Source organism: Lemur catta, chromosome 1 (genome assembly GCF_020740605.2).
Source record: "Lemur catta isolate mLemCat1 chromosome 1, mLemCat1.pri, whole genome shotgun sequence".
NCBI lineage: Eukaryota > Metazoa > Chordata > Mammalia > Primates > Lemuridae > Lemur > Lemur catta.
The window spans coordinates 142,604,985-142,632,934 of record NC_059128.1 but is presented as its reverse complement, the minus strand read 5'-3'; the positions used below and the strand labels follow the sequence as shown (position 1 = coordinate 142,632,934).

Genomic DNA, 27,950 nt, shown 5'->3' with positions numbered 1-27,950 from the left:
GGGACTGACTATTCATACGGGGCTTCATTTTGGGGTGATGAAAACCTTCTAAAATCAGACAGATAGTGGTGATGATTACACAACCCTGCAAATAGACTAAAAACCACTGAATTGTACACTTTAAATGAGTGACCTGTATGATCTATAAATTGTATCACCATAAAGCTGTTATATTTACCATTTGATGTTTTAAAATTTAATTACATTTATAGTTCAACTTTACCACTCTACTACTGAAAAATATAAATTTAGAGTGTATACAAGGATTTCTCCAATTATGACTCTAAATTGTCTTACATAAAACACTTTACAATAACATTCTTTAATGAAGATAAAAAATCATTTAAGTAAATATTATAAAGGAAACAAGAATAACATGGGCAAAATTACATAGTTTTGATACTTCATGAGACATAATTATATTTTTTTCTATAAGTTTAGCTAAACAACTATACAGTAATATTTTCAAAAATCCATTTCTTTTATACAAAAGGAATACCCTAACACAGTAGAGTCTCATAATGCCTTGGCGAACACCAATTTGATGTTTTAGGATTTTAATGTATTGTTGACAGATTTTTAAACTCAGGCAAGTTTAGAAATGTCTTCATATTGAATTCCTTCAACTCTGCGTCCTTTTAAAGGGCCCTGTAAATTAAAATAATTTAAGAAGAGGTTAAACACACATGTACTGAAAAAAAAAATGACATCACACTTATAGATACAAATTTACTTTTTCCATATCCCTAAAACACCATAAAGGTAGTTAACATTTCTATACATCTATGAATTTTAAAAATAATCTATGGCATTCTCATTAAGACCTATTAAAACCACATTTTCTTCAATGATACTTACAGCATGTTATCAATAGATACTGGGGGGCAGAGGCTCCCGAGCTGTTTGGTAGCTCCTCTGCTTCCTGGCTACACAGCTACATTTCCTAGCCCCCCTGGTTAGCTGTGGCCACGTGTGGGGCTCCAGAGCACGGAGGAACAGCAGCGATGGCCCAGGCGGGCTTTCCCTCCACGCAATCCGTCAGGCTCCTCTTGCCCAACTGAAGCACACACATGGCAGCTGGAGATGCCACTTGTTGAAGACGGCAGAGCCACTAGCTGAAAGGACCCTGGACTCACAAATCACCACTTAGAAGAGAGCCATTCCCTGATCAAGAATAACCATTTTGGACTCTTAGAATGAGAAGTTAACTTCTATCATAATTGTGTCACTATCCATTTTGGGGTTTCTTTTTTTTTTAATAGCAAATATCATTATTGTAAGCCATACAGATACTCTAACACGTGTGTCTAGTTTAGCTGTGATTGTTATATTGGTATATATTATAGAAAATGAGTCCAACTGCAAATTTATTTTCTTCTTTCCTTCATATCCAACAAACAGAGAAGGAGGAAAACAATTAATGAAAGACACTATCTGCCACAAAAATGGATATAACCTGGGAACACAGAGGCTAAGAATATGGGCTCTGGACCCAGAATCCCCAAGTTCAAATCTCATTTTCAGCAAGTGACTTAACCTCTCTGAGCTTCAGTCTCCTAATCCTCTCTGTGCCTGGTTATCCCCCAGCAGGGATAACAGTAGTGCCTCTATTATTGGGCTGTTGGAGTTAAAACATACAAAGCGCTTAGAACGATACCTAGAATTTAATATGAGTATGAGCTCGATAACTTTCAACTCATTGTTATTAAATCTTTCATTTAAAACTTGAAAATTTTTCTCTTACAAAATATAACATGATGATGATGATGAAGACACTAACCCTAGACGAAGATTTTAATAGTTTTTTCTTTACTTACAATCATAACTTCCCTTAAAATTGCTTTTTAAAATTGTCATTCTTTTACTATATAATAATGGTTGTATTTAAAGGAAATAAATTCCCAGATAAAGCAAGACTAGGTTAAATTCTTCATTACTATGTTTAACACTCTATGGCCAATTACACTTTTCTGATAATAACTGCATATCTGGAGAATAAGACATGAGCCAAACATTTGGGTTTATTAGACAAATAGCTAAAAAGCTGAGGCTGTTTAGGAACATTTATTAGCTAAAAATCAATAGCTAAATAAATAACAAATAGCTAAAAATCTGCTTAATAAATGTGTAAATTTCAAATATGATAACTGGCGCTAAAGTTTAAGATGCCAGAAATGATAAAAAGAGCAAGAGAAACCACTTGAAAAGTTCAAATGACTCAAAGAAAATATGGAGACATAACAGACAGACAAACACATGCACAAACACAGATTTTTTTTTTTTAATGGGGCAGGTTGAAAAGAGGAAAAATAAAAAATTAGCAGGAGGATTTCCTCTTCCAGAAGTACAAGTTGCTTTCCAATGAAACAGAAAGGCTTTTCATGTGGATTTGCTCATAAGTTCTACCCTGTACAGTCCTGTAGGCAATTGAAGCATCAGAAAAGAAGATGAAACTGGATTTAGAGTGAAGGAGGTATGAAACTAGCTCCTGAAGAATACCATGTAAACTGTGAACCAAAGACACCAGAGTAGAATTAACACATCCTCAGTAGTAATTAGTTGTTTTGTGTTTCCCTTAGACAAAAACATGAAACAGGACTTCCATTTGATAGTACCAAGAAGTTTCAAAGGGAAGGATAATCAATCTGTCAAGGAAATATTGGATTTCCCATCACCTTCTACTGATCGAGTCAGAGAGAAAAACTTACGGAGTTATTTAAAAAAAACAAAAATCTGTTAAATTTAGTCAGACTGATAAATTTCTCAATACCAGGTAAGAGTACCTTTTCCTTTTTTCCCTTATAGTTTAGGTTGGTGAGTGACAGTTTCTAGGTTAGTACTGTCAGACACAGGAAAAAATTGCTTAATTTACTGAAATGTGATAAGGACCTCTCCGATAAGGACTTAACTAGTCTTTCCAGAAAACCTTCCTGAGACACATATCCTCTAACAGGTCCGTGGGCTTAGGGGCCTGTGATATGAAGGCCTAAGAGAACATAAAAACTTTTGCAATTGCCTGCAATGTTTTGGAGAGACTCCAGACTTTCATCACCCTCTCCAAGGGGTCTATTACCCTGACAAAATACTAAAACTGACTGTGCTGGAGATGAAAAATTCTTTTGTTTCATGGTAAAGTTATGTAGTGCAGGAGTTCAGAGTCCTAAAAAGAATCTTCCTTCTGAAGACATCTTGGGCCATACTCACAGACCTGTCAGAGAACTATCGGTTCTAAGGCAATAAACAATTTTATTTAGGCCATGCATGGTGGCTCACATTTGTAACCCTAGCACTTTGGGAGGCTGTATTGATCTTTGCTACCTTAAATCCTTTATGGAAGAGGGCAGGACATTCAAAAAAATGGTTAACCTCTGTGGCTCTTTTCCCGTTAACTACGACTACACTTCCCCCCACTAACTTTACTGTGTCAAATTGAATTTTATATTAAACGTAGAGGGAGGAAGTCAGGAAAGAAAACTGTACATGTTGTATACAATTTTATAAAACACAAAGACTGGAAAAGAACAAACCAAAATATTAATGGGGGTTATCGTCAGGATGGGGGACTATGGAAAATTTAAAAAATTATTTCTATTAAATTATATTTTTCAGGTCTTATACAATGAGCACACATTTCTTTTTTGATCAGAAAATAAAATGCTTTAGCAATGGCAGAATCATTGGAGAAAATAAGATGACAGATTTCCAAATAGGAGAGAAAGCACACAAAAAGCCCAGATTCTAACATAAAACAAAGACCAGTCCAATTAAAAAAAAAACCTGGCACATTTTGAAAGCATTTTGAAATTTCTGTCTTTGTGTAAACAAACTTACAGTTTCAATGACTATAGTAGCTGAAAAAGTCTTCTCATTGATGGACTCTAGGGTACCTTCATTTCCTCTGTAACCTCCATTTAAAACTAGGATTCTTTTTCCTACAATAGGAAAGAATATAAACCTTAGTGCAAAGAAATCTGTACATTTTTCTTCTACCTTGTTACAGCAAAATGCATTCCACTGAATGAACATAATGAAAAATGAAACCTTTTTCTTATTAATACAAGTTCTTAATCATTTAAGAAGAGTATTTTAAAGTACAGTTTGTAGACTTTCATTACTCTAACATTTTAAGACTCCTCATCTTTTTCACTTATTTGTTAAAGGGATATGTTTTAATTTTAGATTGCAAGAAGTATAAGTTACTTGGGGAAAATGTTCCGAGTCCGGAAGAAATCAGAGAAAACTGAGCTTAATTTGTCTCTTTTTAAAATTCATGAGATGGCTTGGCAATTTTATAAAAATTTAAGCTTACGCCTACCATATGACTGAGCTCATTCTAAGTATTTACCACAAGGGAAAAGTAATCATATATCCACACAAAGACTTGAACATGAATGTTCACAGCAGTTTTTTTTAACAGCCAAAAACTGCAAACAACTCAAATGTCCATCAAGAGGTGACTGGACAAACTGTGGTACAGTAGTCCCCTCTCATCTGCAGTTTCGGTTACCTTTGATCAACCATGGTCTAAAAATAGGTGAGTACAGTACAATAAGATATTTGGAGAGAGAGAGAGAGAGAGAACTATATTCATATAATTTCTATTATAGTATATTGTTATAATTGTTTTATTTCATTATTAGTTAATCTCTTACTGTACTTAATTTATACATTTAATTTTATCATAGGTATGTATGCGTAGGAAAAATCATAGTATACATGGGGTTTAGTACAATCTATGGTTTCAGATATCTACTGGGGGTCTTGGAAGGTATCCCCAGCAGATGGGGGGACTGTTGTCCATCTACACAATGACACACTACTCAGAAATAAAAAAAGAATAAACAGTAGATACATGCAACATGGATGAATCCAAAACAATTATGCTGAGTGAAAGAAGCCAGATCAAAAAAAAGAACACATTTATATTTATATTTGGCCAAGTGTGGTGGCTCATGCCTGTAATCCCAGCACTCTGGGAGGCCGATGCAGGAGGGTCACTTGAAGCCAGGAGTTTGAGACCAGCCTGGGCAACATAGTGATACCACACTCTACAAAAAAGTTTTGTTTTAAATTAGCTGGGTATGGTCACATGCACCTGTAGTCCCAGCTACTCGAGAGGCAGAGGTAAGAAGATTGCTTGAGCCCAGGAGTTCAAGGCTTCAGTGAGCTATTACTGCACCACAACACTCCAGCCTGGGCAACAGAGTAAGACCCTGTTCTATAAAAAAAGAAAAACTCTACATCTGACCTTAGACAGGAGTCAAAACACAGTTAAAAGTGTTTCATGTAAAAAATTATTAAAAATATTGTATAAAATTATCTTCAGGCTATGTGTATAAAGTGTATATAAAACACAAATGAATTTCATGTTAAGACCTGGGTTCCCATTCCCAAGATATCCAATTCTGTGTATGCAAATATTCCAAAATCCAAAGATCTCCAAACTCTGAAACACTTTTAGACCCCGGCATTTTGGATAAAATATATTTAACTTGTAATAATAAGCCCAATATAATTAATTCTAACCATATATGTCTGTGTTTTGCTTCAGAAAAAATATGTACTCTAAGAAGAGAAAATCCATTCACGCCACCAAATAGCTTGATCAGAGGATTGGTAAACTAGTACGTCACCTGACATCAAATGGGGAAGAGTTATATTGGCAGTTAATATTTCTGAAATGGAAACAAATCTATCACCATCAAGTAATATCAAAAAAAAAAAAGCAAACCAAAACTACAGTTTTAAGAGTGGGATAGCTCATTTTGATGGCACATGTATTAAGTGGTCTGCAAACAGATTTACCTGGTGCTGGAATTACTGTCTCTAAATGAGTCTGGTCAAGTTTCAGCTTGTCTCCAGAATCAATCATCTTCACCACAGCTGTGTATTTGTCAATGACTTCCTGTCATGCAAAATGAACACTTTTATAACAAAATACATGAACACTCATTTAAAAGGATAAAAGTATATAAAATAAAAACAAGTGAAATTCCAATCTGAAATAAGAGTGACTCGTTCTACAGATGACACTATTTTCTACATTTCACATATGACTTCTCAGTCTTTGGTTCTCAATAAAGAACTCAATTCAAAGCTTAGTTAAGCTTATAATCTGGAAAGAGTAAGAGACTGGTGATCTTAGAATAAGACTGTAAGAAGTCTAGCAAGAGGGGTAATTTTGCCTATTTTCAAGTACAGTAGAATAGCAGTCTAGGCATGCATGAGGCTGGGTGCTAGAATCAAACTGTATTTGGGAAAAGCAAAAGGGAGAGAAAGACTGGAATGTTGATAAAAATTTTATAATCCCAGAGCAGCCAAAAGACAGGACCTCTGGGAGGTAAAATTATACTGCCCCTTCACTCAAAAAGAATATATTTTACTGATTAACAAGGCATTCACGCTGAGTTTTTTAAGAGCTGCCGATGGGACTTCATACCTATTACTTGCCCCAGTAAGAAAATAGACCAACTCTGGTTGGAAAAGAAACATTTCTCCAACAATCATGAATTCAGCCTCCATTTTATGGAATAATCAAGAACTTTAGACAATATTTCTGCTACTAGGACTTGATTTCCAAGAAACACCAAAATAGCTTCCCTGAATTACCCACAGCTTTGTTCACAAATTCCATTCATAACTGCATGTCCTTACCTTAACAATACCCTTTTTCTTGTGATATTTGTCACCCAGTTTTTTGGTTATAATTTTTACGATGATTTCCTAGAAAACAACAAAAAAATAAAGATGAAAGGAAAGACATAAAATGATCCTTTCTAATTTGCTTCTCCCTTTATGTTCACCAAAAACCATAGTAAAATGTAATTTTTCTGCTAAATAAGAAATTACAGAGTTCTAAGCCTTCCCAACAATGGCAAAACATTTCCTTATTTCCTTAGTATTCTTTTAATTCTTCTTCCTCTTTTGGTTCAACATGGTTACCAACAAGAAAAGAATATATACAAAATGGCTGATTTCCACAGTGAAGGTTTCTTCAAATATTTTTATCTGTAAATCTCAACTCTACTAATTCATGTCTTTCACAGACAGCTTCTTTCTCTCCACTTAGGAAGTGAAAAGTGCCAAGGATATTACACTGTTGGTGTTCACTGCCGATGATCTCAAGTGGCAAGAGTCTCACTGGAAACTGCATGGAACTGAGCGAGCCTTTGAGCTTACGCAGGGCTCTCTTCCCAGTGTTCTTCTCTTATCAGGTTGCTTTGAATTTTTGATACAAATGTGATTCCTCCAGATTAGCTCCCGCTAAAAGTATCGTTCTGCTGAGCATCTAATTCTCAAATGGGAGAGAAATCTGGACTTATTTCATATTAATGAGTTTGCTTCGTTAGCATTGTTTTCCTGGTTTGGATTAGCTGTCTAAATGCTAAAAATGAAGACTAAATTGCCCAACTTAGTGCTACATTCGCTGCAGTGATTTCACATTTGCTACTTCAAGTGAATATATCAAAGAGATGGGCACAAGTATTTCATAAAGCCATGCTTAAAATTAGTTAGCAAAAATTTAGTAAGAACTTTGGGGAAAGAATATTTAATATTGTTAAACATGTCAAAAGACATGTTTAAGGGAAAATTTGAATGGTCTTTTCTTAAGCCTCTATTCTAAGACTTTCTAAATGAAGCTAATTAATGCCACAACAACTTATCTGATTAAGCCATAATATTGCTGCGCTAAACTTCTCAAAGCCCTCATGGGACATGGGTTCACACTCTACTGGAAGATAATTTATTACATCACTGTACTTACTGACCCTTGCCCATAATCTGTTCAAAATACTTCTTTTCTGAGTTTAGGAAAGAAAGCCCTCCAAGCCTATCTCTGTGGATCGATGGTTATTTTCACAAACATCCTGCCCATTTCAAAATAAGGGACCCACTGAAGCCTCAGAGCACTACTGGCTGATCCTCACTTGCAACAAAACACTCCGGAAGAGGAACTATAAATAAGTATGAATTTATTATCAGACAAAATTATCAAAGAGAAAATAAAGTTTAATTGAAAGTACTGTCAATGGGAAGAGAACTTCTAGGCTAGCTAAAACTTGGAATGCCTTGCCATTTTTTCACTTTTTGTTGGTTTTCTTTTTCCTTTAAACCAATGGTTCTCAGCCAGGGGCACACATTGGAATCACTTAACAGGTGAGTGGAAATCTGCATTTCACCCCAGGAGACTGGACAGTGGTCGTTAGTACTGAAGCACGTGTAATTTAAAAAAAAAAAAGTCTCTAAGAAATTTTGAATTATTCTCTGGTTAAGAACTACTGCTTTAAGCAAAATTATTGATTACATTTCAATAAATAATATATGAAACTATTACTATTCAAACACCAGCTATTCTAACAGGGAAAACAAGTCAAAATAATTCACAAGATGGTTTCTTCCCTACCGGTCCTTCCTGTACTAACCTTGTAAGTACAAAAACTAGATTTTTCTATCCCATTAAATATCCCTGAGTCCACAGGGCCCAGACTTCCACGCAGAGCGGGACGTCAGCCTGCCTAACGCACAGCAGGCAGCACCGCACGGGCACTGAGAGCACAGCCTACAGAATCTGACTGCCAGGGAAATCCTCACTCACCGCTTAGTAGATGACCTTGGGGGAATTATTCTACTTTATACGCTCAGTATTTTTAACCTATAAAATGGCAACAATAACAGTAATGACCTTATAGCACTGTTATGAGAATTAACTAAAATAATTCATACAGAGTGCTTATTTTCTATTTAACACAGCAAGTGTTTTCATTTTAGATAACTTATTTCATGATTCTTCACGTGATCACCTGTGGAAATGCTTCCCTCTACATAAGAAGATAAACTAAAACACAGACACTAAATTATTTTCACACTACTGGAAGAATGACTATGAAGATTTGAATTAGAATCCTGGACTTCTCAACTTTCAATTTTATTTCTCAGTTCAAAAACTACTGAAATGATATATTACTTTTCATTCCCCTATTATTGATCAAACCAGCTTCTTTAAGGCACTCTGAAAGTTTTACGAAAACTTCACATCTTAGTAAATCCAAAATAGAGCATCAATAAATAATAATTTTAAAAACTATTAAATGCCTAAAAACAATTTTTAAATTATTTTAAATAAGCAATCAAATATAAAACTTCCTTGAATTTGTAAAATTAAAACCTGCTTTTTTCTACAAAGTACCTAAATAGGTCTACTAAGTTCAATAAGCAATAAATTAAAAACCAATACTTCAGCAATTACAATTCTACCTTTTAATCTCATTTCTGAAAACACAACATTTTGTCTTACAGCAAAAACTGAAAATTCCAGGCTCAAATTCAAGATGTCCATATACAAATTTAGCACTGAACTCATGAACATGAAGTAATCCTCCAACATAGCTGCCACCAAATTAAAATTAAAGACCCAAGAGAAAGAAGTCATTATAAATTATAACTATATCTACGTAAGTTACATATGTTTGAGAAATTTAGTTATTTATATCAAATGCTATTTAAATCATTCACTTAAAGATAACTTTAGGACTTAAACTCCAATTGGATACTCACAGGCTGTAGCCAATAATCTGTTCGGGCAGTTCTTTTCTTCTCCTCTTCAATCTGTAGAACACAGAATACATTCTTGAAATTATCTCTTTAAAATCCTCAGTTTACTTCAAAATACTATTCTATTTAGCAAAATAACACTATAAGACACATACTTCACAGAAGACCAATGATAATATTTGCTAATTTGCAAGCTCTGATAAATACAAATAAACATTATTTGTGATTAGTTTCGGATTTTTAAAAAAACCTTGGATTTTAAAAAATATGTGATAAAGCAAGCCAATTGATCAGAAAGCAAACAAAAACCACCCCTATTCAGCCAATGCTGCAAGACCATCGGCCAGTGCCACCCCACCCTGGCCTGCTTTGACTGTCAGAAAACAGACTACGTTTTCATATAAAACCTAACACGTGCACCAATTTCGCACAGCACGCTTAGGAATACAGTCTGATGGCAAACACGAAGGTCCCTGTTTGGGAATGATAATAAAGCTCATGAATGAAAGGGAAGAATAATACCACCGAGAGATACAAATAAGAGTGACCAAAAGAAAAAAGTGCCGTCTGGCCATCGTGATGATGTATCTCAACTTTTTCTTTCTCAACTGCTTACAGTTAACCCTAAGTGCCAGCTTTTGATGGGATCAACAATCTAATTCTTCGGTTGGTTCTAAACCTCATTTTAAATCCTTCAGCTTTCCAATATCAACAAGCACTGTTCTAAATTCAGTATGCATTTAGTATGCATAATATTCAAAGGTACATCTGACTTTCCATCTTATTTTGAATTAAATTTTTAAAAAATCCCTACCATGGCGGTAAGTTCCCTGTGGTGTTGTCCCCTCTGCTCTCTCCAACCTCACGTGCTGCCACCAGGCACTGCACTCTAGTCACATGGCCTTTCCTTCCCAAGCTTGATCTTTCCTGCCAAGCACCTTGCAAATTCCCTCCCAAGTCCTCACCTCCTTAGCATTTTGTCATCATTTACTGCTTCACTTGCTAACTGAATGGCTCCCTCACTAGAATGAAAGCCCCGTGACAAACAGGGACTGCGTTTTTGTCCCTGCTACACAGATCCCACACCTTGCACAATGCCCAGCAAGTAACAGCGACTCAATATTGATTGAATAATGAAACGACAAGATTTCATAGTGTGTTCATCTTATATTATACTTTAAGCTTTTTAGACTGCCCTGTGTGGTGTGAGGGCAGACAACAGAGAAAACCGAACAGTTACTTCCTATCCCTTCAGAATGAAGAAAAGAGATGAGGGGACAGAGGAAATGATATTAAAGCAAAAAAAGTTAGCTTCTTGTGTCCACTTTTTCTTTCTCTTCTCCTAGACTTCCTCTTCTCCTCTCCCACTTAATTCATTAATGAAGGAAGGCTATGTGTTACAAGGGAGAAAGGAATACTTAGGAGTACATTAAGAACCTTCTGTAGAATTACTCCAGAGTCGTGGGTAGATTTAGAGCCAAAGTTTGCCCCTGGATCCAGATAATCATATATTTTCAATGACTCATCATATAAAGTTAGCTATCAGTTTAGATCAAATTAAAAAGATGTCAGAGCTTTCTCTTGCTGGCTAGGGGGTGGTGAGTGGGATTCTGTGGCAACAGGAGAGTAGTAGTTGGAGGAGAGAGGGCACCAATGGAGGACCCCAATTTCTAACTCAACTCTGCTGACACCATTGCATGGAAAGTTTCAAAGACAGCACTTGAAGCAAGAAAATAAACCTATTGGCGGAGAGGCAGGGTCCAACTCTGTTCTGATGGAACTGCAGCTAGGCTCCTATTCCCTAACCCATATATGAAAATTTTTCTAAGTCTGTAGCAATCTAATAATTGGTGAAGCTATTTAACTTTCCTTGAGTTTGAATGACATCATTCCTGGAATTGCTAAAGGGCCCATGAATAGCTCACAAACTGTACCTCCATGATCTCATCCAGTGCAGATTTCTTTTTCTTCTTTTCCTTGGACTGAGCTGAGCTCTGGGGAGATTCTTTTCGTTTCACTGATGCTGTACTCCCTACCGTCTTCAGTGCACTTGGCCCCAAAGAACTGACGAAAAGAAAACACATGCTTGTTAACAAGAACCATACACAGACAAATGCTTTATAATGTGCAAAATTCACAATACAGAATAAATCTGTTACATGATTAACTTACAGCAGATTAGTCAAAACAATGAAGGACTTGTTGCATCTTGTACGGGATGACCAGCACTAACAGAACATTGAACCTGTCCTGTCTTCAACTCCCTGAACCTTCTAACCCCTTCTGTTAGTGCTACTATTGTCAGTATAGCAGAGTGACGATAGTCTAGGCTTCCATGTTGGGCAGGTCAGAGTTTGAGGCTACTTTTATTAGGAACTTGATTAATTCACTTTTCTAAGCCTCAAATCCTCATCTATAAATGGAAATAATAATATGATCCAACTCCTCACTCAAATGCAAGGATTAAATGAGATTGTTTTTTCTTTTTTTTGAGGCAGAGTTTCGCTCTCTTACCTGGGCTAGAGTGCCATGGCATCAGCCTAGCTCACAGCAACCTCAAACTCCTGGGCTCAAGTGATCCTCCTGCCTCAGCCTCCTGAGTAGCTGGGACTACAGATGTACACCACCACACCTGGCTAATTTTTTTCTATTTTTGGTAGAGATAGGGTCTCGATTTTGCTCAAGTTGTTCTTAAACTTCTGGCCTCAAGAGATCCTCCTGCCTCGGCCCCCCAGAGTGCTAGGATTACAGGCATGAGCCACTGCACCTGGCCTGAGTTTCAGTTGGGGAAGATGAAAAAGTCTTGGAGATGGATATACAATAGTGTGAATTCACTTAATTCCACTGAACTGTACACTTAAAAATGGTTTAAAATGGCCAATTTGGTATTATGCATATTTTACCACACACATAAAAGAAATAAAACTAGACTGAATAAGAGATTTTCTATCAAGAAAATGTATTCAGCATTATTAAATGTTTAGAATGCAATAAGCAATGGGGATAAAAAGATGACCGGAATAGCCCAGCAGGATCTCACGATATAGCAGGAGAGCAGACATGGAAGGGCATTCCAGGAAGAGGGGACAGTAGAAGCAAAGGTAAGAACAAGTGAGACACCCCCTTCCCCAAGCACATTTAGGAAACCACAGTTTAGCACAGAGGGAGTGCAAAGGGCAGGAGATATAACAGGTATAATAGTATGTGAAAAAATCAGAAGTCATCTTATACATGCTGACACTAGGAGGCTTTAATAAAAAAAAGTTGGGTGTGGTACCTCACACCTGTAATTCCAGTGCTTTGGGAAACAAGAGGCAGGAGGATCACTTGAGGCCAGGAGTTCGAGACCAGCCTGGGCAGCATCGCGAGACCTCATGTCTACAAAAAAGTAGCCTGGCATAGTGGTGCACACCTATAGTCCTAGCTAGGTGGGAGGCTGAGGCAGGAGGATCACTTGAGCCCAGGAGCTCCAGCCTAGGCAACAGAGATCCTGTAAGGTAAGGTAAGGTAAGGTAAGGTAAGGTAAGGAAAGGAAAGGAAAGGAAAGGAAAGGAAAGGAAAGGAAAGGAAAGGAAAGGAAAGGAAAGGAAAGGAAAGGAAAGGAAAGGAAAGGAAAAAGGAAAGGAAAAAGGAAAGGAAAAAGGAAAGGAAAAAGGAAAGGAAAAAGGAAAGGAAAGGAAAAGGAAAGGAAGAAAAAGGAAAGGAAAAAGGAAAGGAAAGGAAAGGAAAAGGAAAGGAAAGGAAAGGAAAGGAAAAAAGGAAAGGAAAGGAAAGGAAAGGAAAGGAAAGGAAAGGAAAGGAAAGGAAAAAGGAAAGGAAAGGAAAGGAAAGGAAAGGAAAGGAAAGGAAAGGAAAGGAAAGGAAAGGAAAAAGGAAAGGAAAGGAAAGGAAAGGAAAGGAAAAAGGAAAGGAAAAAGGAAAGGAAAGGAAAGGAAAGGAAAGGAAAAAGGAAAGGAAAAAGGAAAGGAAAAAGGAAAGGAAAAGGAAAGGAAAGGAAAGGAAAGGAAAGGAAAAAGGAAAGGAAAGGAAAGGAAAGGAAAGGAAAGGAAAGGAAGGAAAGGAAAGGAAAGGAAAGGAAAGGAAAGGAAAAAAGGAAAGAAAAAAGGAAAGGAAAGGAAAGGAAAGGAAAGGAAAGGAAAAGACATGGTAGGATTTAAAGTCTAAAGTTTAAAAAGGTCCCTTTGCTTGTGTTATCAAGAATTTTACTGGAGGGGCGAGAGACTGAGACAGGGTTAGGATGGGGTTAAAAGCAAAGCAAGAAGTGAATATTAACAGATTGGAAATGGAAGGTAAATCTTCTTGAATAGTCCTATGTTTCTGCTTTCCAGAAGTCAGAACACATTTTTTGTGGTTTTAAGCCACAAAAACCATTTTTGTGGTTTGTGGTAATTTGTTACAGCAGTCATAGAAAACTATTAAATAATACAAGGGTGATCAATCTGGGCCCACTGGCACCAATCTTAATCCTTGTCTATGCCTAGGAGTAGCAAATAATGAAAACGAAAGGAGAGAAATGCACAGGGCCTAAAACTGCAAGGATGTGTGTTAGGCTGTATTTGAGCCTGTCCTCCAGGTCACATCACTCTCATATTAGAAAATTCTTTCCAAATATACCGTATGTAGAACCCAATTTACCAATTTCTTAACGATACCTACTGACGGTGTTAGTTTTGACATACTATTTTGATCAAAGTCAAGACATCGGGCAAGTCATTTTGAAGCTGATATATGCTGCTGACTCAGCCTGTCCTCCAATCCTCCTAGCCACTTATTCAATCATGCAAATAAGCACCGACCCATAAATGAACAGAAAAAACTTAGATCTTAAACAAACAACATGTCAAACACTAAGTAAAACAGATAACATCACCCAGTTTAATAATAAATTCCAGTAGATACTAGTATTTGAGTATCTTGTCTTACTCAACTTTTTTGACCTCCATAACAAAACTGAATGCATTGCACATCATGAACAGTGAATAAAGATTTGGTGAAAGACTATATAAGAATTGCAGAAGATAACATGAAAAGCAGATAGAACTACCTGACTACACGCTATACCAGGATTTGGCTCTAGCTTGCTACCTGCTTTTGGAAATAAGATTTCATTGGAACACAGCCATGATCCGTTCATTTACGTATTGTTGTCTGTGGCTGCTCTCACTGTGATAGCAGATTTGAGTGGTTGTGACAAAGACATATGGTAAAAACAGCCTCAACTATTTACTATATGGCCTGTTACAGAAAAGGTTTGCTGCCCCCAGCTCTGTACTATACCATCTAGAAGGGAAGGTAAGTAGCTACTAGAGCATTTGCACTGCATTGGGTGCTTAGGAGAGAGACTGATTACTTAGTCTCTAGTCTCAGAAAACCACAATTCAGAGGGTAAAAGAAAAACGTACACCCAAGCTAATATTTAAACTGTGATAAGCGGGGTTATGATAGGAAAATAAACAGTTTTATAGTAGTGCAGACAGAGCTATTAACATGGACATTTACGGTGAACCAAAAGTGAAGCATTTAAAATAAGCCTTTCCTCAAAAGATCGAATCTCATCACATGCAAATAAGAACAGTTGCTAAAAATCAATGGAACAAACAAAAATCGCAAACAACAAAGAAAAACCAAAAATGGAGAAAATCGCAACCAGGAAAAAGTGATTTGCAATACTTTAACATGCAGTAACCACCTACATTTCAAAGAAATCCTAAAGTTTCAAGATACCTGTGAATGTAGCTCACCTTGACTTGGAAGATGTTGCTCCTGCTGAACTACCTGCTCCTTTATTCAAATTAAACGTAACTAGAAGAAAAAAATTGATATTCCATATATATTTAAGCAAATTATAATTAAAACTTATCAAATTAGATACCGCAAGGTAGGCTGGGCACAGTGGCTCACACCTGTAATCCTAGCACTCTGGGATCCTGGCACTCTGGAAGGTCGAGGCAGGAGGATCACTTGAGCTCAGGAGTTTGAGACCAGCCTGAGCAAGAGCAAGACCCTGTCTGTACTAAAAATAGAAAAATTTGCTGGGTGCTGTGGTGCACGCCTATGGTCCCAGCTACTTGGGAGGCTGAGACAGGAGGATCGCTTGGGCCCAGGAGTCTGAAGTCGCAGTGAGCTATGACGCCACCACTGCATTCTACCCGGGGTGACAGAGCAAGAAAAGATACCACAAGGTATTCACAGAAGAATTAATGGACATTTTAAATAAATGAGCTAAAATGCTCCCATCCAAAGATCACATATCCCTGAAAAATGTCCCAGCGTGAAACCTGGAGAGCTAGGAGGGACACCACATGCCATGTCACCGTAGCAGACAGTGCTGAATGCTTCCCCCTTTCATCCTCCTTGCTAACAGTACTTCCTCCCCCTTTCCCTTGCTAACAGCATTCCAAGTTTGTTCAGGTGTCCACATCTCCTGCCTGTGGCTTAGGGGACATAACATCATCTTCATCTCTGGGGTAAATTCTGGTTGTTTAAACCAATCAACGTAATCCCAATGATTGCTTTTAAGGTAGACACATGACATGCTTCCTTTTGAATATCTGGCCAATGATATTCAAAAGAAAGTGTGTTGGCAGGAGGATTGTATCCTAGGAAAAGTTTCCTTGCTCCTACAGCTGACTCCAGAAGAGATACTCTCTGCCATTCTCTGGGCAATGTTGGGTCTGGGAGTGATGGCTGGAGTGTTGGCAGCTCCCTGTGTCCGTATGGCATACAGAACCCCCTTCCACTGGGATTCTTATTATGGGAAGATATATTTCCTCATTGTTTAGGCTAATTTTAATCAATTTTGTCACTTGGCTGAAGGCATCCCATCTAATTCATTAGTATTCCTTTTCATTTTATAGATAAGAATGATGCATCCCAGCCAGATTAAATGTCGTTACCAGACATGTTGACATGTTGTTAGTTTTTAGCAAAGCCAATACAAAAGCATCCACATTAAAAAAAAAAAGAAGAAAAATTAAAACTACCTTTCTCTTCATCACTTTCTCTACTTAATTCCGTAAAAATAGGGGTCTCCTAAAAAAAAAAGGTTGAAAGTTTTGACTTACAGTGCATTGACTATCAGTAATTAACAGGCCTAAATTATGACACACCCTCTGTGTTGCAAGGCAGCTCTGAGACACAACTCTAAATGATTAAGATCTTAATTAAGAAATTAGATGCTTTGTGAATATTCTCCACTGGATAATTATTCCAAAGGACACAAAAGCAGTTTTTCTGTACCAAACTATAGTTTACCTACATTTTTATTTCTGTTACAACTTAAACAGGAAACAAACAAAATGTAAGGCAATAAACTTTAGGAATCTTACCTAGAGCACTACTTTAAAAAGCAAAATCTTTCCACATTATGGTACAATTTAGTGTAATGATTAAGAGCCCTAGACTAAACTCAAACAAAATTGCATATATGAAACCCACCCCTGTAAACTGTGAGCTTTGTAATCTGGCAGCCTTGGCATCTCCCTTAAGCCTCAGTTACTGTATCTTTAGGGATAAGGTAGAACAGACTACCTTATCCCTATCCCTTAGCCCTACCTTAAGAACAGATTAAACCAATCAATAATCAATAGTGGCACCAGAACAGTGGTTACTTCTGGGGGACAGGGGTATTAATGAGGGAGGCTTCTGGGGTACTGGAAATGTTCTGTATCTTTATCTGGGGGGCGGGTACACAGACGCACGTGCTGCGCTGGCTGGTGCACTCACTCTCTCTCCACACACGCGTATCTGTAGAAGTTCACTGAACTGTGCACGTGAGATTGATGCACTTCATACACTTTAATCAATGTATGATAGAGCTTAATAAAAAGTTTTAAAAAATACTAAATGGCTAGTAGATTCACGTACACACCAGGCTACATTTTCCGCTCGCACACAACTGCTAGGATATAAGCTGTGCGGGGCAGTTTTCTATATCTTTGGTCCACTGTGTATTCCCAGTGCCTAGGAAAGTCCTGGCACATGGGATGTACTGACACATTTTTGTTGAAATAAATGCCTTGACCTAGTTATTCTAACACATGAGACCCCTTGCCTCGCCCATCCACCTGGCTTCCGCCCACTCACTCTTCAGGACTCCTCCGCTGAGGGGCTGCATCTGCCTTCAAACATGCTCTGCCCTTCCCAGACTGCAATGTTGGCCCTTGTGTTCCCACACAGTGTGTTCACCCCCAGCGTTGCGTTACAACAATCAGTTGAAATTATCTGCTTATATGTCTTCCAATTAGGTACTGTCTCTATTTTAGGGATAAGGAAACTGGGTTCTAGAAAGATTAAGTTATACAAGACCATGAAGTTAGCAAGTCAGGAATTAAAGTGAGGTTTGTGTTAACTCCAGAACGACTCTACAACCTGTGCTTTGACACCACATCAGGCTCTTTTTCTTCTTAGTTAAGACACAATGCCTGCAAAGACTTGATTCAATGCTTTAAAAAAAAATGAATTTTGCTTCTTTACATCTTTTTGCGTTGGCTCTCTGGAGGATTTTGTTACCCACCTGTTCCTTCCCTTCCAGACCTCTTCTCACTTGCTCTTCAATAAATTTGGCAGTTTTTTCTTCATCATCAAGGTCCTGCTTCTTCTTTTTCTCCAGCTCCAGTTGCCGGCGGATGGTTTCGGGGTCCCTGTCTATGTACTGAATGTACCAGCCTTTGGGTGTCTCGTCCACTTTGCACAAGCCTTAACAAAAACAACAGACACTGTAAATTTGTGTACAACCAAAGCAAAATGTAAATATAAATATGTTCCATCTCCATATATTTATTTACGTATTCATTCAAATACACTCAAACATATTCAAACACACAAATTCATGGACCATGTGAATTTTCATGTTTACACTTGATGAAATTTAGATACAAGTGGAATATTTTCTTTATCTTTTAAGAAAGACAATGTTATTATTCTGATTTTTACATAGCTAAGTTGAGGCAACATATTTATTTATTTAATTTTTTTTTAAAGCTTTTTATTTCACTTTTAAGAGGCAGAGTCTTACTATGTCGCCCAGGCTGTAGTGCAGTAGCTGTCATCATAGCTCACTGCAGACTTGAACTCCTGGGCTCAAGTGATCCTCCTGCCTCAGCCTCCCAAAGTGCTGGGATTACAGGCATAAGCCACTGTGCCCGGCAAAGCAACATATTTAAACAAAGGAAACACAAAATAAGTGCTATAGACCCTCCATATCCTGTGGGTTCTACATCTGTGGATTTAACCAACAGTGGATCGGAAGTATTAGGGAAAAAAATGGATGGTTGTTTCTGAACTGAACATGTACATACATCTTTTTCTTGTCATTATTCCCTAAACCATATAGTGTAACAACTATTCACACAGCATTTACACTAGGTAAGTCATTTAGAGATGATTTAAAGTGTACAGGAGGATGTGTGTAGGTTATATGCAAACATTATGACATTTTATATCAGGGACTTGAGCATCTATGGACTTTACTATCAGTGGGGGGTCCTGGAACCCATCCCCCATGGACACCAAGGGACAGCTCTATTATCTTGCAGAGTAATTACTCAACCCTGTCTAAATGTTTATATTCAATGAGTACATGATGTTCTGTTAATTTTAAGAACTTATTAAAATGGAATAAAGTAATACAATGAGTAAGTAAAACACTGACACAAAATTTTTCCCCCTTTTCATATCCCAAACTTCTCATCCTATGAAGATTAGAAATGGGAAAAGAAAAAGCAACTTTAAAAAAAAACACCTTAACATAGAGTACAAAAAGTGGGGGCTGGGAGGATAGAAGAGATTGCTATAACTCTTAACCTAAAAGAGAGAAAATGTCAGTGATAAACCATGGTCTAAAGAACTATTCCAGATGTTGGTGTTCAATTGCATTAAACAAAATCAATCCTGGATCAGCATCCTCCTCTCCTCCAGTTTTCCAATTGCCCTGCATCCTTTTTTTCATGAATTTAGATAGAAATTATGACAATTCTCTCTCTCCCATCAATGGAGCCACATAAAGACTATTCACATAATCTCTTATTCTTACCCTCTCTGCCCAGCCACTTGGTAAAATCAGTCAGAGTTTCCCACTGGGTGGCATTCATGTGGATGTGCTCTCGGTGGCTGATATATTCATTGTAGACAATGTTGTTGTGGACTCTCTTCGTGCCTAAGAACAAAATATGACACTGTTGATCCTAAGAAGATTGTAGGTTATAAAGTTATTTGCACAATACTTGAGATGTTTACCAAAGCGTCTCCTGAGAAGTTCTAGAAAGTCGTTTCGGAATTCCCTAATAAAGAAAGAAAGGAAAGCATTAAGCTTAAGTATCATCTTCCTAAAATTTAAGCAATCATATCATTTTAATGCCCAAATGATATATGAAACGTCCATATGAACACTGCTGAACCTTTAAAAACTGAACAAAAGATTATAGCTTTTAAGGATTAAAGATTAAAAGTCAGTTTGGAGTTGAAGTTTTTTATCTTGGTAAAGTAGCCATAGCAAAAGCTACCACATTATTTTTGGAAAGGGTCCTTCATATCTCTCTCTCTTTTTTTTTTTTTTTTTTTTTGAGACAGACTCTTGCTCTGTCACCCAGGCTGGAGTACAGTAGTGGGATTACAGCTCACCGCAACCTTGAACTCCTGGGCTCAAGCAATCTTCCCACCTCAGCCTCTAGAGTAGCTGGGATTACAGGGATATGCCACCACAGTTGGCTAATTTTTCTTAACTTTTTGTAGAGATAAGGTCTTGCTATGTTGCCCAGGCTGGTCTTGAACTCAGCCTCAAGTGATCCTCCTGCCTTGGCCTCTCAAAGTGCTGGGATTACAGGTGTGAGCCACTGCCCTCTCCTTCATGATATCTGTTAGTGCTACTGAATGTGGCATGATAGCCCCATTCTACCTGATAACAAAACTTCCTTTGCACATGAAATTGACAGGTAATGTGTCCCTCTGAGCTAGATACACTGTGTTAAGTGCTAGATAAATATAAGCGAATAAAACATAAGTTGTGATCTATACGGAGGTTACAATCTAGCAGAGCCAATCATAACAAAAGTTAAACTGAAAAAGAAATGTAACTAAATATCACGGAAAGAGTTAAGGTAGATACCCAGAGGTGATTTTAATATGGGCAGTGAAATATAAATAAAACTTTTACAGGTGAATTGGAAGAGAAGGCCATTCCCAGGTGGCACAGAGGCAGGAAAGCATCACATTTGAAAAATGACACTCAACCTAATTTGGCTAAAGTTTAGGGCAGATAAAGATGAGAGTGAGAGAGGGAGAACAAAAGGCAAGATGTAGCTGGAAAGTAAAAATAAGGTTTGGGCTAATTTTTGAAGTGCCTTGAATGTCATGCTAAAAAGGATGAGTTCTAATTGCATTTGAGAAGTAATTTGTTAAAATCTGTAATTTAGAAAAGACAATCCTGGTGGACAGAAGAGAATAATTTCCAAGTTGCGGCCTTCAGACCAGCAGCATCAGTATCCCCTGGGAACTGGACAGAAATGCAACACCCAGGCCCACTGACCCAGAAGCTGGGTGCGGGGTCTGTGTTCTGTGAACAAGCCCTCCAGGAGCTTCTGATGCACACAGGGGACTGTGAAGCATCAGCATAAAGTGTGTGTACAGGAGGGGCCAAAGCCGCAGGTTGGGAGACCAGGAAAAAGTCACTGAAATCCTTTAGGTGAGAGATGCTGAGAACTAGTTATTACTAGGGCAGTGAGAATGGAAAGGACATAGGTTTAAAGGACATGACACAGGAGAACTGGCAAGAGAGAATCCCAAGAGAACTTGAAGTTTACAGTCTAGGAGTCTGGGTAGATGGCTATTAGCCAACACAGGATAAGAAGCAGATTGGGTGAGGAGAATACAGAGTTCAGCTTTAGAAATGTTCACTTTGAGATGGCCTTCAGAAAGACAGGTGACAATTATCCTGGGGAGACAGGGAATCTATAACTCAAAAAAGAAGTCAAGTGGGCACCTGGGAGAACTTTCTACATTCGAGGAGCTGAAGGGAGAGGAGGAGGTAATGAAGAAAGAAAGCACAAAGGCACAAAGACAGGAGAAGTAGGAAAACCACGAAAGAGCAGAGTGTTTCAGTTAAGAACATTATGTGAAGAGAGATCAAGGAAGATGGAGATGGAAAAGGCACGAGTGACTCTCCCGGAGACTGAAAGGGCGAAGTCAGCCTCCGCGGACTGAGTGGACTGAGCGGACTAAGCAGTGAATGCGGTGGAAGGCAGGCAGTGGGTGTAGACAGCTCTTGCCAGAATGGTGTTTCCCAAAGTGTGACTCATGCAAGCTGGTGGTATTCCAGATAGTTTTAGATGTTTCACAGGTAACTTTGCCTTTGTCACTGTGTTACTCGCACTGATGGCATAAAAGCCATGGAGGGCAAGCCTGCTGGCAGCCTAGCCCAAGTTAAGGCAGACAGCAGCGATACCAAACCTCGCTAGCACACGGTGTGTTCCTCGCTGCCATGCACTCACAGTAAAAATTAAGGGTTGCATTAAATCTCAACCCTTAAGTAAACATCTTTCTAACATTGCGTATGATGAAATGAGAATTATGAACAAACCACTTCTGCTGCTGTACAATTGTCCTGAGCAAAGCACTTGTGTGACTGAGCTGTGAGCTGAAATATCTTTGTCACCTTTACTTGAAAAAACAACTGACATATAAACTATCATTATTCCAATGGTTATTGGCATACATTTTCTAAAAAATAAAGTGAGACTCATGTTAAGGAAAACAACTGACAGTATCTGTTGCCAATGATAAAATTTGAGCTTGCAAACTAGTATCTGCCACTGGGACTCTGACATGCTTCCCAATGTTTAAGGATGTCTCTGATGGCATCAGTGTTGGTATTAGTGAAAATGATTCAATAACATTGTTTGAAAAAATGTGTCCTCATTTAGAAGATCTATGAAACTCAGTGAAAGAGTATATTTCAACAACCAGCGCATGATATTACAAAATCATGCATGGGTATAAGACCCACTGAAAGTAAAAGATAACCCATGGATTTTAATGTAATAGGACAAAAAGTTCAAGAACCCGGTTTCAGATTCCACATTGCAACTAATCTTTAAGAAACTGCCAAACATCGTGTTTTGATGTAGTATCAAAAAAAATATTCAAAATTATCTGAAAAGTTTATTAAAGTATTCCTCCCTCCCAACCACATATGTATGAGCTGCATTTTCCTTAAGTGCTTTGATCAAAACATTTCACAATAGACTGAATGTAGAAGGAGATGTGAGAATCCAACCGTTCTCTATTATGTGAGACGCTGAAGAGATTTGTAAGAATGTAAAAACAATGCATGTTTATTTGGAAAATGTAATTACTTTTCATTTAAAAAATTTTAATGTGTAATAAGTGTATTATTTTCAAATTAATAAATATAATTTTTAAAATTTCTTGGTTTTGATTTCTAAGTGTTGACACATATGACTCACATAAACAGAAGCTCTTGGGGTCTTCAACAAGTTTTAAGAATATAGAGGAGTCCTAAGATCAAAAGGTCTAGAACTTTGGAAAGAGACGGATAGAAGCAAGACTATTCATAGTAATAATAACTAACAGCTAACCTTAATCAAGTACCAGGCACTCTAGAGGCACACAGCTTCTAGGTGGAAAAGAATCTAACTTCTGGCAGTCTGAATGCAGAGCCTGTGTTCTTAGTCACAACTGGGTTAGAATGAAAGATAGTTTCATATGTTTGAAGTGGAAGGAAGAAAAAACTAAATTGTGAGAAACACTTTTGTAACAATTTCATACCATAAAAAATTCTCAAAAAAACATGAAAACTGAGCATAAGGAGAATACAGTTACCATGTTAACATATAAGAAATAATAGAGCCTCTAATAAATAAAATATTAACTATCTATTAAATGTCCAACTGAATAAAGCTTTTGAGATAAGGAGTTCTTTGAGTTACTTACTCTGAAAAATAATCCATAAACTGCTGAGGATTTTCTGAAGCCAGTAATAGTTGTCTCTGATGAGATTCGGACATACAATGACACTTAAAGCCATTCTACAAAAAATGTAAAAGTAGTAGTTAAATTCCAATTTAGGTCATGGAAATGGGCTTTAAATAGAAGTATTTAAACCCTAAAAATCTGCTCTTTGATGATAAATTGTAAGAAATAATCAAATCACCAGCTGTAACTATCCTATCAGGTTTTTAAAAACATTTTTTATGGAGTTGAGCTTTGCAACTCTGCTAATCAAAGAATAATCCTTGAGATCAAAGAGACAGCAAAATAGTGCTGTAGAAAACAGACATTAATAAGAAACATTACCAAGCACAACAGAAGAGTGAGTTCATTTTTTGGACTCAAGTTAGCTAATTCTTGCTGAGCACCTACTTCATATAGTGCTATACAAATGGAGTAAAGTGGGTCATTAGTGATTTTCTGCCCTGGAAAACTACTTTCACTCAACTTCACCTCATTATCCCAAATACATTGTGGCATATTACATTGTTCAACATATTAAATCTGTACCTTCTTAAGATGGTTGAAAAATCATAAAAGTTTTGATTTAGTGTCTATGTTTTCTACTTAATATTTGAACCTGATTCTTCACTAGTAATACAAATGAAAAATATGCCTCTTCTATATTGCCTATCTCAGTGAACACCTCTATCTCATATCTAATCGCCCAAGCCAGGAAACTGGGCAACATTCTAGATTTCTTCTTCCCCTTCTACTTTGAATTTACTAGTAAATCTATTCAGCTTTCTTGATAACTCATATCCAGTCCCTCTGCTCAATCCCATTGCCACTGTCCAGATTTCCACACTTGATCTTACTTAAAGCAGTTTCCTAATCCTTAGTCCACGGACCACCCATACAATTTTAAATTTATCTTAAAAGGAAAGTTGGTGTCAGCCTTATAAATAAAAAACCAGTACTGTTTTCCAAAATTAAAAAATAAATCAATAAAATGAAAAAAATAATAATAATGTTATTAAATTCTAGAAATCCAGAGTAGATAGGGGAGGGGAATACTCTGACTCCAACCTTTCTCCTCCTCGATCTTCCATTATTGGGAGATAGAAGACAGCAGAAGGGACCTGCAGGGGCTAACTTTCGCCTCCCCCAGGCTGCCCTCCCAGATAGGGAAGGGCAATGAACAGATCTAAGGGCAAACAGGCCCCAAACCACCACAAGAGCCTTACACTGAAAACTGGTAGTTAAAAGAAGAATCATTTATTCTTTTCCCATAAGAATGGCATTTCAGAATAACCAAATATTCCTAGCTGATGTACAAAAGCTCATTTTTAAAAAAGATATGGTTGGGTGTGACGGCTCATGTCAGTAATCCCACCACTTTGGGAGGCTGAGGCAGGAGGATTGCTTAAGGCCAGGAGTTTGAGACTGGCCTGGGCAACACAGTGAGACCCCATCTGTATAAAAAATTAAAAATTAGCCTGGCACGGTGGCATGCACCCGTAGTCCTAGATACTTCGGAGACTGAGCTAGGAGGATCACTTGAGCCTCGGAGTTGGAGGTTGCAGTGAGCTGTGATTACACCTCTGTACTTCAATCTGGGTGACAGAGCAAGACTCTGCCTCACAAAAAAAAAAAAAAAATAAGTAAAAATAAAAAAGAACGGCAGCCAATAATAAATGTTGACAGAGTTAGAAAAATAACCACTTTGCAACTCTTAATAAAATAACTGACTCATACAAGAATGCTAAAACATATAGGTATAAGGTTAATGGGAAAACAGATCAAACTATTACTCCACTAGTTACTTGCTCTCACAAGGGAGAAAATACTGCTTTCCAATATCACTTTACAGGCTGTCACCTTTACTCTATCACTACCAGATATTACTGACTTCATTATATGATGCATTATGAAATATACAAGATCACCTATAAAGAATACTATAAGTATTAATCTATACAAGATCAAAAACAAATTATTTTTCCCAAAAATTTTTAACTTGAACCCAATTAAGCCTTTGGATCTAATTTTCAGTTGACAGAAACTATAAGAGTTAGAAGACAAAGGCAAAAGATAACCAGAAGAAAACAACTCAACATAGTGAGACTGCTGCAGGACAACTGACTGGCCTAGTCTCCTCAACAGGTCAATGTCAAGAAAAAAACGGTGGAGGGGAATGGGTTCTATCCTAAATTTAGAATTTAAAAAGAATTAAAGTTAGAGAGAATTAAAAGTCCTAGTAACCCAGAGCACAGATGATTTTTTAGGGCAGTGAAACTATTTTGTAAGCTTTTATAATGGTGGATGCATGTCATTATGCATTTCTCAAAACTAATAGGATGGACAACACCAAGAGTGAACCCTAATGTAAACTATGGGCTTTCGGTGACACTAATGTGTCAATGTAGGTTTATCCGTAACAAACATAACACTCTATTGCAGGATGTTGATAATGGGGGAGGCTGTGTGCATTTGAGGAGGGAAATCTCTGTATATCTTCTAGTTTGTTTTTGCTGTGAACCTAAAACTACTCTAAAAAATAAAATCTATTAAAAAAGTCCTAATACCCAAATCCAATTCATGGCTTTTGATTGGATCTTGCTTTGAAGAAACACTTGGGGGACAACAGAAGAAGTATGAATAAGGAATATGTATTAGATGATATAGAAGGATTTTTATTCATTTTGTTATGTTGATGACATACGTTGTGATTATGTAGGAAGGTATTCTGATATTTTAGAGATGCATATTTAAGTATTTAGAGTTGAAATACCCTGATGATTGTAATTTACTTTAAAATATTTTTTTAAGTAAATATGTCAAAACACTTAAAGTGTTTTAGATCTGTGTGTTATGGACTGCATGTTTATGTCCCCCAAAATTCATACGTTGAAACCCTAACCCCTAAGGGGATGACATCAGGAGGTACGGCCTTTGGGAAGTTATTAGGTTTAGATGAGGTCCTAGGGGCCCTTATAAGAGAAACAGACTACAGCTTGCTCCTTCCACCTTGTGAGGACATAGCCGGCAGCTGTCAGCAAACCAGGAAGAGGCCTTCACCAGAATTTGGCCATGCCAGCACCTTGGTCCTGGCTTCCCAGCCTCCAGAATTATTATTAGAAATAAATTGCAGTCATTTAAACTACCCAGTATATGGTATTCTGTTATAGCAATCCAAGCCAACTAAGACACTAGGTAACGGATATGTGGATATTCATTAAATAGAAAGAACTAAAGTGAAATGGAAGAGAAATATCTCATCCCTCATTCGCAGAAACACTGAATTGGACTATTCCAATTTCCTCAGTGTTTTTCCACCCCTAGCCAGTACGATCTCCAGAGACACATATGATCCCATCATTAGCCTGCTCTCAATTCAACATTTTCCATCTTCCACCTCTTTAATGGAGAAAAGTGTAACCCCACTGCACAGCATACTAGGCTTTTCAAGATCTGCCCAAAGACTACATGACCCATTTTACATCTACTTCACTCATTTAAAACTCAATGACAAAAAAAGAAAATAAAAAAGAAAAAGAAAGAAATGCATAAAAAACAAACAACAAAAACCTCAACGACAATCCTACAAGTAGGCACAATTATTATTCCCACTTTACAGATAAGTAAACAAGCAAGGAGAATGTAAGTAGTATTATAACTTGCCCAAGAGCACACAGCTGGTAAGTGGTGTAATTTGACTTCATAATTTTGACAGTCTGACACGAGACAAATCAACAATCTTAACCACAGTATTATTGTGGACCTGGTACATTATAGGTGCTCGTTAGATGAGTAGTGTGGAAGAGCTTAGTTTTCCTTTTTCACCTGATCCTAATCACTCCGTTTCTCTTAAGAGCCAAGACAAGTCACAGACGACGATTGTTATTGTTATTGCCCGGGCGTGCATCTGGCACTGCACTGTTCACGCCCCTAGGAGGCTGCAAAACCTTTTCCGATATACCTTTGGGGGGGGGGAAGGAATGAGGTGTCAAAGACCCCAGGTTGTCGCTAGGACAGGGGCTGCACGGAAGGACGGCTCTACTATTGAGCAGCGGACTCGCCCACCGCAGACCCCAGAAGCCTCAGGACCTGGAACCCGAGATCCGCGCTCTCAGCCCCCTGGGCAGGGACTAGAACCTGGATTTCCAGCCGGGCCTCCTTTGGGAGACGAGGCCGTCGCGGGCCCACTTACCTCGTCCCGACACTGCTTTTGGCACATCTGGCAATACCAGCGCAGCTTCTGAAGCCCCTTGGATTTGATCCTATTGGCAATAGCCTTAGGGGTAAGAAAATCTGACTTTCCCATCGCGACCACCACAGCGGTAACTCTCTGGAACCCAGCGCCCCTCCAACCGGAAGCGGAATCGGGTTGGCGCGGGTGGGCGGGACAAATACCGGCTGACCGGCGGAAGGAGGTGGGGCCTGGGGAGGTT

General features: G+C 37.9%; 1 protein-coding gene across 6 annotated transcripts; it reads right to left on the bottom strand.

Moving 5' to 3' along the window:
- Positions 1-303: 303 nt before the first annotated feature.
- On the bottom strand, positions 304-27,911 carry KIN (Kin17 DNA and RNA binding protein). Of its 6 annotated transcripts, XR_006731051.1 has the most exons (14): positions 27,710-27,880; positions 23,500-23,594; positions 19,789-19,832; positions 19,586-19,708; positions 18,068-18,249; positions 16,536-16,584; positions 15,294-15,354; positions 11,487-11,616; positions 9,556-9,606; positions 6,655-6,723; positions 5,806-5,905; positions 3,832-3,932; positions 859-1,111; positions 556-648 (listed from the first exon to the last, which is right to left on the bottom strand). XR_006731051.1 is itself a non-coding variant. In XM_045536126.1 (13 exons), the coding sequence occupies exons 1-13, from the start codon at positions 27,821-27,823 to the stop codon at positions 586-588; spliced, it is 1,182 nt and encodes a 393-aa protein (XP_045392082.1). In that variant the 5' UTR covers positions 27,824-27,880; the 3' UTR covers positions 304-585. The 6 variants fall into 6 exon arrangements, 5 of the variants coding, with proteins under 5 accessions (XP_045392082.1, XP_045392072.1, XP_045392103.1 ...); XM_045536126.1 differs by lacking the exon at positions 859-1,111 and having other exon boundaries at positions 304-648; XM_045536116.1 differs by having other exon boundaries at positions 562-1,111; positions 27,710-27,911.
- Between the last annotated feature and the right edge of the window lie 39 nt (positions 27,912-27,950).